Source organism: Bufo gargarizans, chromosome 7, assembly GCF_014858855.1.
Source record: "Bufo gargarizans isolate SCDJY-AF-19 chromosome 7, ASM1485885v1, whole genome shotgun sequence".
Taxonomy (NCBI): Eukaryota; Metazoa; Chordata; class Amphibia; order Anura; family Bufonidae; genus Bufo; species Bufo gargarizans.
Window position 1 is genome coordinate 117,326,462 of NC_058086.1, and position 13,996 is coordinate 117,340,457.

The 13,996-nt window shown below is 39.4% G+C and overlaps 1 protein-coding gene across 3 annotated transcripts in view; it reads left to right on the plus strand.

Annotated features, from left to right (window-relative positions):
- Window positions 1-13,644, plus strand: part of LOC122943747 (beta-1,3-galactosyltransferase 2-like) — a 122,428-nt gene extending 108,784 nt beyond the window's left edge. For 2 of the 3 annotated variants that reach the window (XM_044301738.1, XM_044301737.1), the window contains exon 2: window positions 12,446-13,644. In XM_044301738.1, coding sequence (XP_044157673.1) covers window positions 12,500-13,597 — 1,098 coding nt within the window. In that variant the 5' untranslated portion in view covers window positions 12,446-12,499 and the 3' untranslated portion in view covers window positions 13,598-13,644. Of the gene's footprint in view, window positions 1-9,260; window positions 9,358-12,445 lie in introns of those variants that run through there. The other variant, XM_044301739.1, reaches the window with a different exon arrangement.
- Window positions 13,645-13,996: the final 352 nt, after the last annotated feature.

Here is a 13,996-nt window from a genome sequence, read left to right on the forward strand (position 1 = left end):
ACTGTTCATTGAATACAAATAAAAATAAAAATAAAACGCACTCTTTCAATCCAGCGATATCGGAGCGTTTCTTATCTCGCTGTTAAATCTAAACTTTGAACATTCCTCAATATAAATCTACAGTGCATAACGCTATCCACTATAAATCTGTAATCTTAAGTCACATATATGGTAAAAATGAAATACATTGTAGAAAGTAAAAGGTTAAAAACAAAAGATTAAAAACAAAATTGTATTTATTATATTTATTAAAAAAGATTATTATTTGTTATATTCTATTGTAATTATAGTGCCTAAATAGTAAAACATCACACAATACAATTGCCACTAGTAAGGGGAATTTTAGTGTATGTATGTGTATAGATATTGTATCCTTTTATTCACTCCAATAGTGTTACATTCAATTAGACATAGGTGGGGTTGCCATTTGGTAAGGGCACTCCCTAGTCTAATAGTCGGTCCCTGCACTATACTTGCTACAAATTTTGTATATATTGTCAGGAACCGCAGCTGTCATCTGAACACTTGTATACAAGCTACAAATCTTGTATATATTGTCAGGAACCGCAGTTGTCATCTGAACACTTGTATACAAGCTACAAATCTTGTATATATTGTCAGGAACCGCAGTTGTCATCTGAACACTTGTATACAAGCTACAAATCTTGTATATATTGTCAGGAACCGCAGTTGTCATCTGAACACTTGTATACAAGCTACAAATCTTGTATATATTGTCAGGAACCGCAGCTGTCATCTGAACACTTGTATACAAGCTACAAATCTTGTATATATTGTCAGGAACCGCAGTTGTCATCTGAACACTTGTATACAAGCTACAAATCTTGTATATATTGTCAGGAACCGCAGTTGTCATCTGAACACTGTCAGTGCGATTGTGCTGCATTAACTATATGGTTAAGAGTCTCTTAAAAATGCCTTTAGAGCGATATGGTATATATTACGATCTATTATATATTCCATTTAAACAAGTAAAATATAAATAAGAACTATAAAAATGCCAAAAATAAATGGATCGGTATAAATAAAGTAAATATATACTAATGCGATTATCTGCTTTTTACTACTCTATCCCCAATCCTGTTAGGGACTTGATCCAAGGTGGTTTAAAATTAAGCGGTGCAATGCGGTGTATTTCAGAATATGCAAATGTAAACATATAATAAGTCTATAAAACTCTATATAAATATATATAAAATATATACATATATAAAAATGTGAAAATATAAAATAAATGAAAAAATATATAATGGGAAGTATGGATCTTCATTTAAACAAATATTCTTATTAGGGTTTCCTGTAAGTCACGTCTTTGGATGCGATGAAGGTCCACCGTCCGGGGAAAAGCCCACCGAGCGAATGAATTACACTTGGCAGGATTCACCCCAGATGGGGGACCCTCAACCCCATCCTACAGGAACCCAAATAATTCGTACTCCGCATTTAGTCCTCCCGGCATCATAGTTTCCATCTCAAAAATCCTTCTTGTTTCTAGCCTAGACATTTTACTGATGTGATTCCCCCCTCTCCAACTTCTGGGTACTTGGTCAATGGCTGCGAATTTAATACCCGATGGATCACTGTTGTGGACAGTTTTAAAATGTTTTGAAAGTGAGTGGGTTTCCACCCCTTTCTTAATGTTAGCAATGTGCTCTGCAAGACGTTTTTTAAGAGTTCTTTTGGTTTGACCAATATATTGCCGCTTGCAGGGGCATTCTAAAATATAAATCACATTCTCAGAGAAACAAGTAAAAAATTATTTTATATTGTGTTTGGACCCATTAGTTGTGGAGATTACTTCTTTAGTTTGTTTAGTGAATGACATCACTTTACAATTTGCACACTGCCCACATCTAAAAAAAAAAATTCAAATTAATCCACTTTTGCACCGATTTATTGTTTCCTATGTCCTCCTTAACAGTTGGCACTATTTTGTTACCCAAATTGGGTGCCTTAGTAAATACAATTAGGGGCTCGAGTGGGATAATTGTCCCCACCACCTTGTCTTTTGTTATTATGTCCCAGTGTTTATATAAAATACCTTTGACTTTCTTATGGTCACTACTGTAAGGTAGTATCATTTTTAGTTGGTTTTCCTTTGTTGAGTACTTTTATTCTCTTTTTCTATGAAAATGAAATGTTCCTCTCCATCTCCCTTACTTTATTAAGGGCAAGGTCTAAAACCTCTTCAGGATATTTTTTATTCAAAAATTGTTCTTTCATCCTGTTTGCCTCTAATTCAAATTGATCTGGCATTGTACAGTTGCGTCTCAACCTTTGAAACTGACCCTGGGGAATATTAATAAGCCAGCTAGATAAGTGGCAGCTGTTAAACAGGATGTAACTGTTATGTGCTGAGGGCTTAATGAAAGTGCATGTTTTTAGTTTGTTCTCCTCAACGTAAATTTTTAGATCCAAAAATTCCAAATGTTCCTTGCTAGTAGTGCCTGAAAACTTCAAATAATAAGAATAATCATTAATTGAGGTTAAAAATGTGTTTAATTGTTCGGGACCCGACCGCCAAATAAAAAACACATCATCTATGTATCTCTGCCAGAGCACCAGGTCCGTCCCCAGTTTGGGGGCCACTGTTTGGTCCTCCCATTCAGCCATAAATAGACTTGCGTAACTGGGGGCGAACCTGGTGCCCATGGCAGTGCCCCGAGTTTGCAGATAAAACGCTCCATTAAAATAAAAATAATTGTGCGTTAAAATGAAGTAACTACCGGTACCTTCAATTTTAATTGAAGGTATTGACTTTATTTTAACGCACTGACCCGTACGTAGTATGGCAAACACACAAGGCATTCATAAGAGGCATCTTAATACAAATAAATCACATAGAAAAGAAAAAAGGGAAAGAGAACTAACAGATACTTTAGCAGGGATCTAGAAATAAGCAACTTCCATCTGTCTCCTCAACAATGACTTTACCAAATCCCTCATGCGCACTAAGGCCAGATATTACGCTCAGGGAAACAAAGCAGGAAAACTTCTAGCCTCAAAACTTAAACACCAGCAAGCAAAATCTAGGATCCCCTTCCTCTTACATCCTACAACTAAATCGAAAGTTATTGATCCAAGAGATATAGCAGAGCAATTCCGCCTCTACTACAATGACTTATATAATCTTAAGGATAGCATATCCCTCCCAACTGATTATGAATCCCTTGTACAAGACTTTATAGACAAAGCTAAACTGCCCAAACTATCCCAATCTCACCTATCACAACTAAACGCCCCAATTCAAAATCTTGAATTGAATAAATTAATTTCTTCCCTCCCCCTGGGAAAATCTCCAGGCCCAGACGGGCTATCAAATGAATATTATAAACACTATTACCCTATTCTAGCCCTTTTTCTTCTCCCACTGTTTCCAAAAATGATGTCTGGCTCTTCCTTCCCTTCAGACATGTTGATGGCACTAATTGTCACATTACCCAAACCTGGCAAACCCCCGGACTTGCCCCAAAATTTTAGGCCAATATCCCTTGTAAACTCTGACATAAAAATCTTTGCTAAACTGATTGCTTCCAGGCTAGCCACAATCCTTCCCCAATTAATAGGTGATGACCAATCAGGCTTTGTGAAAGGTAGACAGGCATCTGATAATACTAGACGCTTGTTTAACATCATTAATGTTGCAGAATTACGCAACACTCCTATGGTTTCGGTTACCCTGGATGCAGAAAAGGCGTTTGATCGCCTTCACTGGCATTATGCTTTTTCTGTTCTTGAATCCATGGGTTTTACTGGTCCTATTATTCATGCAATCCGCGGTTTATATTCAGTCCCTATAGCAAAGATTTTTGTTAATGGTGTACTCTCAAAAAGCTTTCATATTACTAACGGTTCCCGGCAGGGATGTCCTCTTTCCCTCCTTTTATTTATTCTGGCCTTAGAACCCCTTGCTCAACACATTCGCCTCTCGCCAGACATACAAGGATTACGAATAGGTTCAAAGTCCCATGTAATATCATTATATGTTGATGATATTATTTTAACAATGACTAACCCTACCCAAACATTAACTCACGCATTTTCCATTATTTCTCATTATGGCGGTCTCTCCTATTATAAAATGAATAACTCCAAATCTCAAGTGCTCCCTATTAACATCCCTCTGACAGAGCTTCTAAAGAATATGTTTCCGCTTGACTGGCAAACATCACATCTCCCTTCCTTGGGAATCAAATTGTCCTACCCTTGTTCACTCGCATACCAACACAATTATGCACCACTCCTCACGACTATGACTAAGGATTTCGCTTCTTTTAACATGCAAGAGATTTCTTGGGTTGGCAGAATAGCGTCCTTTCAAATGATGACTTTACCTAAGCTCATCTATATTTTCCGGGCGCTACCTGTTCCAGTTCCTGATTCCTTTTTCAGAGACGCTCAAAAAATTATCAACAGCTATATATGGAAATCTAGTCATCCTAGAGTGGCCCAATTTATTATGTTCAGAAGGAGACAGGTTGGTGGACTAGGCCTCCCCTCCATCAAAGATTACTTTCTCTCTATTAGTTTTGCTTTTACTAGAGAGTGGTGGAATCCACTTTCAAAAAAACTGTGGGTTAAGATGGAATCCATACTTACCCCTAATGGATCGTTGAAGGATTTACTCTACCTATCTCTATTAAAACCTAAGAGTATAGACCATCCTCTGATTATGGTGAAAAAGGCTATTGTACTGTGGTCCAAATTTCTCTTATCACAAGGCACAACCAATCTCAATATTTTACCGCATGTATCGATGAATACTCTAAGTATGTGTATAAACAAAATTGATCTTTCACCCTGGACCGCAGCCGGCATTATGTCCTCTGCCCAATTAGTGGAGAACTCAGCCATGATTTCCTTTGATAAAATATGCCAATTATACTGCTTACCTTCCTCCCAATGTCTCTCTTATATGAGAATAGACCACTGCCTCAGTAATTTCCTTCTCTCCCCTCCTAGATCTCACCCAGAGGTGATTAGGATTTTCCAAACGCCTTCTCTATTCAGGCATCAGACCACTCATGATTTATACAATATACTAAATGAGAAGGCTAAATTTAGCAAATCTCCTCCCTTATTGAAGTGGGAAAGTAAACTAAAATTGTCATTTTCGGGGGAGAGATGGGCTGAGGCAGTCCGTTTTATTGGGGTTACATTTAAGTGCGTTACACAATACGAAGCAGGGATTAAAACCCTTCTTAGGTGGTACTATATGCCTCATCGCCTAAGCATCATCTACCCTGGTACTTTGGCTTGTTGCTGGTGTGAATGTGGTAATACCGGTTCTCTTCTCCACATACTTTGGGCATGTCCTAAACTCACTCCCTTTTGGGGTTTGATATTTGATCTGATAGCACAAACCACTGGTACACGGTTGTCTCCTTCCCCAGAATTAGCCCTTCTATTCCTTTACATAGATGATCTACCGTTTGATGACAGACGTGTTATAGGACATATCTTACTCAGTGCTAAATTGGTTATCACTAGAAGGAATCCATTGGAAGGAAGCGAATCCTCCAGCAATCTCCAAAGTAATCCATACTCTTAATGCCACGTGTAGACTTGAGAGACTTCCAGACTCAATGTTAAGGCAGATTTTAAAGAAAAATACCTGGTCCCCCTGGATGTTGAGTCCCTATTATGTACCATGAATTCCTTACCATCTTCTAGAATAGGCCGTTGCGCTCCTGATTTCCTGTTATCTTTATGAGGCAAATTGAGGGTTTGTGCCTCACCCTCAACCGTATTGTACTGTACTGTTATTGGTGTAATACCAATTGTTATCTTTATATATATTCTTTTGCACAATGAACATCATCTGTAATCATACGCTATGCAAAATAAATAAAAATGATTAATGATAAATATCATATAAATTATCTCCTATGGTGAACACCGCAAAATTTTTTTTTTTTTTAAGTTAGAATTCCTAATTTATTCTTAGTTGCCACTGAAACTGAAAAAACATAATAACAATCGATCAAAAAGCGCTATTTACTCCAAAATGATAACAATGAAAAATACAAGTCATCCCACAAAAATCAATCCCTCACACTTCATAGAAAGAAAAAGAAAAAAGTATTGTTTCTTTGGAAGCGGCAATGCAAAAACATTTTTTTCTTTTAAAAAAGGGCCAATCCGCAAAAAGATAGGACATGTTCTATCTTTTTGCGGAACGGAAGTACGGGACAAAACCCCCCGGAAGCACTCCCGATTTGCGGACCTATTGAAGTGAATGGGTCCGCATCCGTGATGCGGAATGCCCACGGAACGGCACCCATTTATTGTGGATCCGCAAATGCGGTCCGCAATACGGCAACAGGGCGCACACGCCTGTGTGAAAGAGGCCTTAGGAGCAAAGAGGGACAGAGGAACTTGGGTCAAAAGAGGGACACTTGGGAAGTCTGTGTTACAGCTGATCAGCTGTAGCCACATATTAGTTGGTAAAATGCATGAAGCAACAAAGTGAAGCCTTGCTATGCTGTGTTAGAGCAGATCAACCTTGGTGAGAGTAGCCCTACAGCGATCACTTGCTAAAGTGCATCAAGCAGCAAACATTGCTTGTTGTCTTCCCAACAACTCCAACTTGACAAGGTGGTCAGTGACAATGGCAGGAACTTTGTGGTCTCAATGCATATGGGGGAAATAACACATGCTCACTGCATGGTGCATGCAATAAATGATGTCATGCAATGCTTTTTGGAAAAATACAGTGGCTTGCAGAGGGTACTGGCCATGTCCAGGAGACTGTCCTTGCAGTTCAGCCATGTGGCAAGGAACTCCCTCCTCGACTTGCAGCAACAGAACAATCTGCACTGCTTGATCCGCTAGGTTTCAACTTGCTGGAAAACCACTTTGCTGCTCCATGCTCATGCTCCAGACCACCTCAGCAGGGAGAATGTGTTGTTTTGCTGTCAGGCAGTGGCAGCTTATCAGAGATGTGCGTCACATACTCCTTTGAAGAGGCCACTAGGAGGCCACTAGATTTGTCAGTAAGGACAACTGCAGCATGAAGTATGCCTTCCCCCTGATATTTATCTTACAGTAGATGCTCACCGTAAAGGCACTGCAGAAGAACAGGTTCTACATCTTGCTGGCTGCCCTGTAGATGCTGTGGACCCACACAGAGGAGGAAGTGGAGGATGAGAAGCTACAACTGGTGGAGATGAGGCTGATTATGATGACGATGATATTGGCAAAAATTATCAATTATGTCTGTAAGGGGTGTTGCCAAAAACCTTTGGACCTCCGGGGTGCTGATGAGCATGTCAAGCTGTATGCTTGCTTACCTAATGACAGGCACAGTGGCGTAGCGTGGGTTGCCAGCACCCGGGGCGAGCCATGTATTGAGCCCCACCCCCACCCCAACCTGTGGACACGCCCCTTTTACAGATAATGTAGTAGTCCTATATAACACCACAGATAACACAGTAATAACTCTCTAAGTACAGTTAATGTAGTAGATGGGTCTGAGGCCCCAGAATTCAGAACACGCACAGTGTGACCTGAAGTCTGGGGCCAGAATGCAGCAGGGTGGGCCAAATTCTCAATCCACCCCTCAACCCTACCATGAAGCAAATATGTGTTTGGATATTACTTACATCACTACAAAATATACAGTATAATACAGCAGCCTCATCCATCCAGTGACATCTCCTGTGATGTAGACTTTCCTCAGCGTCTTCATTTGGAGATAAGACTGCCATGACACCTTCTTTCAGTCACGTCTCATCTCTGCAGAGTTTTATTAATATTAGTTATTATTATTATTATATATAATGGCACACTCTGTATAATGGCCCCTCTGTAATATTAGGATATGCAGTATAATTGGCCATTATATATCCTAATAATACAGAGGGGGCCATTATATATTATAATAATACAGGGGGGTCATTATATATAGTAATTATACAGAGGGTCATTATATATATATATATATATATATATATATATATATATATATAATACAGAGGGGGCCATTATATATCCTAATATTTCAGAGGGGTCACTATATATAATATACAGGGGGGCCATTATATATTATAGTTATACAGAGGGGCCATAATAAATAATAATTATACAAAGGAGCCATTATATATTATACAGAGGGGCCATTAAATATAATAATCAAACAAGGGGCCATTATATATTATACATAGGGGCCATTATATAGTATAATTATAAAGAGAGACTATTAATAATGGGCCCTCTGTATAATTCTAATATATAATGCCCCCCCCCCCCCTCTGTATAATTATTATATATTATGGCCCCACTGTATAACTATATATTATAGTTATACAGTGGGGCCATAATATATAATAATTATACAGAGGGGCATTATATATTAGAATTATACAGAGGGCCCATTATTAATAGTCTCTCTTTATAATTATAATATATACTGGCCCCTATGTATAATATATGATGGCCCCCTTGTATAATTATTATATTTAATGGCCCCTCTGTATAACTATAATATATAATGGCCCCCTTGTATAATTATTATATATTATGGCCCCACTGTATAACTGTAATATACAGTATAATGTATCATGGCCCCTCTGTATAATAAAAAACAGTGCCCATTCTTTAAACATACTGGCCTCCTTTGTATCTCTTCTGCCCACCTCCATAGTGCCCCCAGTATGACCCCCAGTACTTACATAAAAAAAATAAAAAATACTCACCTCTCTTCATCACCTCTTGTTTCATCACCTCTTGTAGTCTTTGCTTGGGCATCCCGGCGCAGGCGGTCAAGAACTCATCACACTGCCCTGCTGCTCCACGTCATCACGTCATCTCGCGGGACCCGGCACAGGAGGTCACGGTGATATAATTGCGATCTCCTGGACTCCTGCACCGCTCTACTGCGTCTTAAAGCTTCAGGCCAGGCGGAACGGAGGGAATGGGAGCCATAGGCTTACATGACCTTCATTTTACTGCCTTCTGCCTGGCGCTCCCTACAATTTGGCGCCCGGGGCAACGGCCCCCCTGGCCCCCCCACGCTACGCCCCTGGACAGGCATACCCTTACCATCAGGCAATCTGATGTTTACTGGATAGCTATGCTTTTAGACCCTCACTATAAAAGCAAAATTGCTCTATTACCAGGATACACTTTGTATGCAGCTGTATCCTGCTTCCAATGTGTCTGACCAGAAGGTCCCTCTCCATTCACAGGGAGTCACCTACTTCCCACCATCTCTGATACCACAAGCAGCAGAAGCCGCATCAGCCAGTTCAGTATCATCAACAAGATGGAGCAGTTTTTCCATGTGCCACGCCAGGCTGGCACAGACCAGCAGAGATGTACCACCTGAACAACTAGGTACAGTTTTACCTGGACTGTGGCCTTTTTCCTGCACATACAGTCCTGATCAAAAGTTTAAGACCACTTGAAAAATTGCAAAAAATCATATTTAGCATGGCTGGATCTTAACAAGGTTCCAAGTAGAGCTTCAACATGCAACAAGAAGAAATGAGAGTGAGATAAAAAAAAAATTTGAGCATTGAATTTAATGAAAACAACGAATAAACTGAAACAGGCTGTTTTTAAGCTGATCAAAAGTTTAGGACCACATGCCTTTAAAAGGCCAAATCTGTGCAAAGATGTGGATTCATTGTCATTTTCTGTCAGGTAGTCACACGTTGTGATGGCAAAGGCAAAAAAACTCTCCCTTTTTGAACATGGTTGGGTTATTGAACTGCATAAGCAGGGTCTCTCACAGCACATCATCGCTGCTGAGGTGGGACGCAGTAAGACAGTCATTTGGAATTTCTTAAATGATCCTGAGGGATGGCAAGGGAAGTTTACAAAAATGCACAACAGTTCCAGACAGTAGATGGCCTTCGTGCGGCTGTCTTCACCACTTAGAGAAATGTTCCCACTCACCTCATGAAAACGCTTCCATCAAGCATGCCGAAATGAATTTTGGAAGTGATAAACAATAACGGCGGAGCTACTCATTACTGAGTTCATGTTTGGAAGTTGGATTTCTGTTTTGGGGGGGTTTAGTTTTTTTTGGGAGGTGTGGTCCTAAACTTTTGATCAGCTGAAAAACAGCCTGTTTCAGTTTATTCGTTGTTTTCATTAAATTGAGCGCTCAAAAAATGTTTTGTCTCACTCCCATTTCTTCTTGTTGCATGTTGAAGCTCTACTTGGAACCTTGTTAAGACCGAGGCATGCTAAATATGATTTTTTGCCATTTTTCAAGTGGTCATAAACCTTTGATCAGGACTGTATCATGTTCCCTTACCTCATGGGCTTCTGGGCAGGCAGATTGAAATTGTGTGGCCACTGTATTCCAGTGAACAACAGTAATAGCTATTTGAGATTTATTTATAGTGGTGCTGGATATCTGTAATTATAAGTTGTCAAAAATGGATTATGAAACACAAACTGTATTTGTACAAGTTTACCATCCTTTGGCGTTTAAAAGTAAGCTTTTGGCATGTCAGTTTTTCTGCAATCTTTCCTTTAGGCATCTTTATTGCAGTTGACAAATGTCTGGAAAAATGTCTGTTTAAAATGATACTATAAAAAAATGCAGCAAAAAGCTGAAAGAAAATTAAAAAATTGACCTTTTTTAACACCAAAAATAAAAATGCAAAAAAAGTGTGACAGAAGCCTTAATTAACCACATTCTTTCCAAACGGAAAACATTTGTTAACAGTGGTGATTCTTCAGAGTTCTTCCAAGAGCATAGCTATATTACAAAACATTCCAGGAAAGATTGTCCACCCATTTTTCTACAATCACCCAAGTGTTTTTGCTTTGCTTGAATCATGCAGGTCACATAGATCTATACAAGAACTGGCTTAGTTTCCCATAGCAACTAATCAGATTCATCCTTTCATTTTCCAAAGGAGCTGTCAAAATTGACTTTGCTTGCTCTGGACAACTAAAGCAGTTCTACTTTACACCAGTTTGATAAACCTGCAGATTTTTTCTCATGGCTAGGTAAAGTCTTTGGGGGTCATTTATTAAGAGCGGTGTTTTAGACAGCAGCCTTGATAAAGCCCCTGCGCTGGCAGTGGATCGCCGAAGTTATGTAGAGACGCAGGTGTAGAAGACGCCACGCCCACTTTTTAAGTGGGAAAAGGTCACAGATTTCTAACCATAGTGCCACAATTTGCACCTGAAATACGCCTAATATAGGTGTATTTCAGGTTAATAAATGACCCCCTTTGTGTGTTTACACTTGTGCCTGCACGTTCACCATTGTGGTTGTAATTCACAGTCACACTCCAGCACTATTGGCCAAGATTGGAATAGACTCCAGTCAAAGATATTTAACCACTGAAGTACTGTGATCAGTACGGATCACGGTGCAGAAAGGTCTCCCTTTGCCTATCAGCCCAGGCTTCATAATCTTTGAAACTAACTGGGAAGCACCTTGCAAATCTAACATAGTAACATAGTATATAAGGCCGAAAAAAGACATCTGTCCATCCAGTTCAGCCTGTTATTCTGCAAGTTGATCCAGAAGAAGGAAGAAAAAAAAACTGTGCGGTAGAAGTCAATTTTCCTCACTTAAGGGGGAAAAAATTCCTTCCCGACTCCAATCAGGCAATCAGAATAACTCCCTGGATCAACGACCCCTCTCTAGTAGCTATAGCCTGTAATATTATTACGCTCCAGAAATTCATCCAGGCCCCTCTTGAACTCTTTTATTGTACTCACCATCACCACCTCCTCTAGTTAAAATAGTTGTCACCATGACAGAATACGCAGAAGAAATATTATTTTGATAGAAGGTAACTAATTGTTTTACTAAGCATTCCTGCACACAACCATATTTTTTATATGTGTGCTATCCACATTTATTTCAGATAGCCCACTGACTAATTTCTACGGGCCATGCATACATTTTTTTTTTTTACCAAGCCACCTGGTCCAGTACTTTGCAGACAAGAATAGTCCTATCTATTGATGGGAGTGAGAAAAATGTGGAATTCACACAGAGAGTATCCATACTTTACCGATCCATTGTTTGCAGACCAAAATACAGACATGGCCGTGTACATGAAGCCTTACTTTGTAGGGACACACCTGGCACCTATCTAGGCACTTACCTTAAAATGGCATACAGGGATTTCCCCCACTCAGGACCCCATTTATGAGCCACAACTGACTGCTACTCTATGATAGAGGTCCCCCGTGTAGTGGACTGAAGGTCATCCAATGTAATATTTCTCCTGAAACAGTCACTACAGGAAAATGCCTGGCTAGCCATGGTTCCCCCAGCAAAATCAACTGTCACGGTGCCAGGTGTATGGCCCGCAGGGAGTAGCTGATAGCTGCAGCACCTACATTTTGAAAGGGGTTGTCTCTGAGCCATGTAGCCTTTTTATGTGCCTTATATACTCACTAAGCCTCTATTTTGTAATAATGTTATTTCATTCATGTTTTTCAGGTAGTGTGTTGAATAAGAATAGAAGGCACAGATCTGCATTCTGAATATCCCATCATGCCTCTTTTAAAAAAGTTAATCTGCACCAAGTTGACAGTTAAACTGCTCTTGTTCTTTATGTTTCTTATGATGTTGGCCTTGCTGATTTTAACTAACGCCATTTGGTTTCCATTGGGTTTTGTAAATCCAATTAGTAATTTACAAAATCTGATTCTTAATGTCTCAGGTGCAGTAAAAGCAAATGACCTTCCTGTAGAAAAATCACACACTGAATCAGGAAGTTCAGTGTTTACAGAAATAACTATGACTAAAATAGCTGACGATATCCACAAACCACATCAATATGAGTATTTTATCAATGAACCTGATAAATGCAAGGAGAATGTTCCATTTCTGGTTCTGCTTGTAACTGTACAAAGATGGCAACGAGAAGCGCGTCAAGCTATAAGGAATACATGGGGAAAAGAGGACCTTCTGCCAGGAGTCAAGATACTTAGGTTATTTTTCCTAGGTAAAGACCCCAAGCCGAATACTGATGCAGATCAGGAAATTGTAAAGGAAAGTCAAGAATTCCATGACCTTATCCAGCAGGATTACTTGGACACATACAATAATCTTACCATTAAGGTACTGATGGGTTTGAGCTGGATAACTACATACTGTCCCAATGCTTTGTATGTAATGAAGACAGACAGCGACATGTTTGTGAATACTGAATATTTGGTCTACAAGGTTCTAAAACCAGATCAAGCACCAAGAAAGAATTATTTCACAGGATATTTAATGATAAATGGTTCCCCCATTCGCAACCTAGACAGTAAGTGGTATGTGTCACCAGATGTATATCCCGAAAAAAGATATCCTCCATTTTGTTCTGGGACTGGATATGTGCTCTCAGGAGACTTGTCCCACAAAATAGTCAAAATCTTTCCAAGTGTTAGATGGCTACACCTGGAGGATGTCTTTATTGGTCTCTGCCTTGATAAACTAGGAGTTCAACTGGTGGCTCCACCTAAAGGATCTGACTTTAATAACTGGAGAGTCGTGTATTCAGACTGCAAATACCACAATATTGTTACATCACATGGAGTGAGTCCTGGGGAGATGCTAAATTATTGGGGAAGACTACAAAAGTCCAAACACCTCTGTATATAATTCACCTCACTTGTTAATAAACGCCTGAAACATGAACATCATTCTAAGATGAGCCAAAAATTGATTATTTTCGATCATAATTTAAATGGCTGATCACTAATTAATAAAATGACTTTCAGGCATATACATTTCATTAGTCTAATCCTAAATGCTATTATTACCATTCATAAACCATTTATGTATTTCAATGTTATATTTATGTACATACTTGTTTCTAGAATTGAAATGACTAAAGACAAAAGGGGTCATTTATTATACTGAAATACACCTATATTAGGCATATTTCAGGTAAAGATCTGCGACTTTTCCCTGCCCGCGCCAGGTCTAAAATTGTGCGTGGGGAGTGGACGGGGAAGGGGACGGGCCAGTAGGCCCGTCTCATTTACCATTTTCAATGCC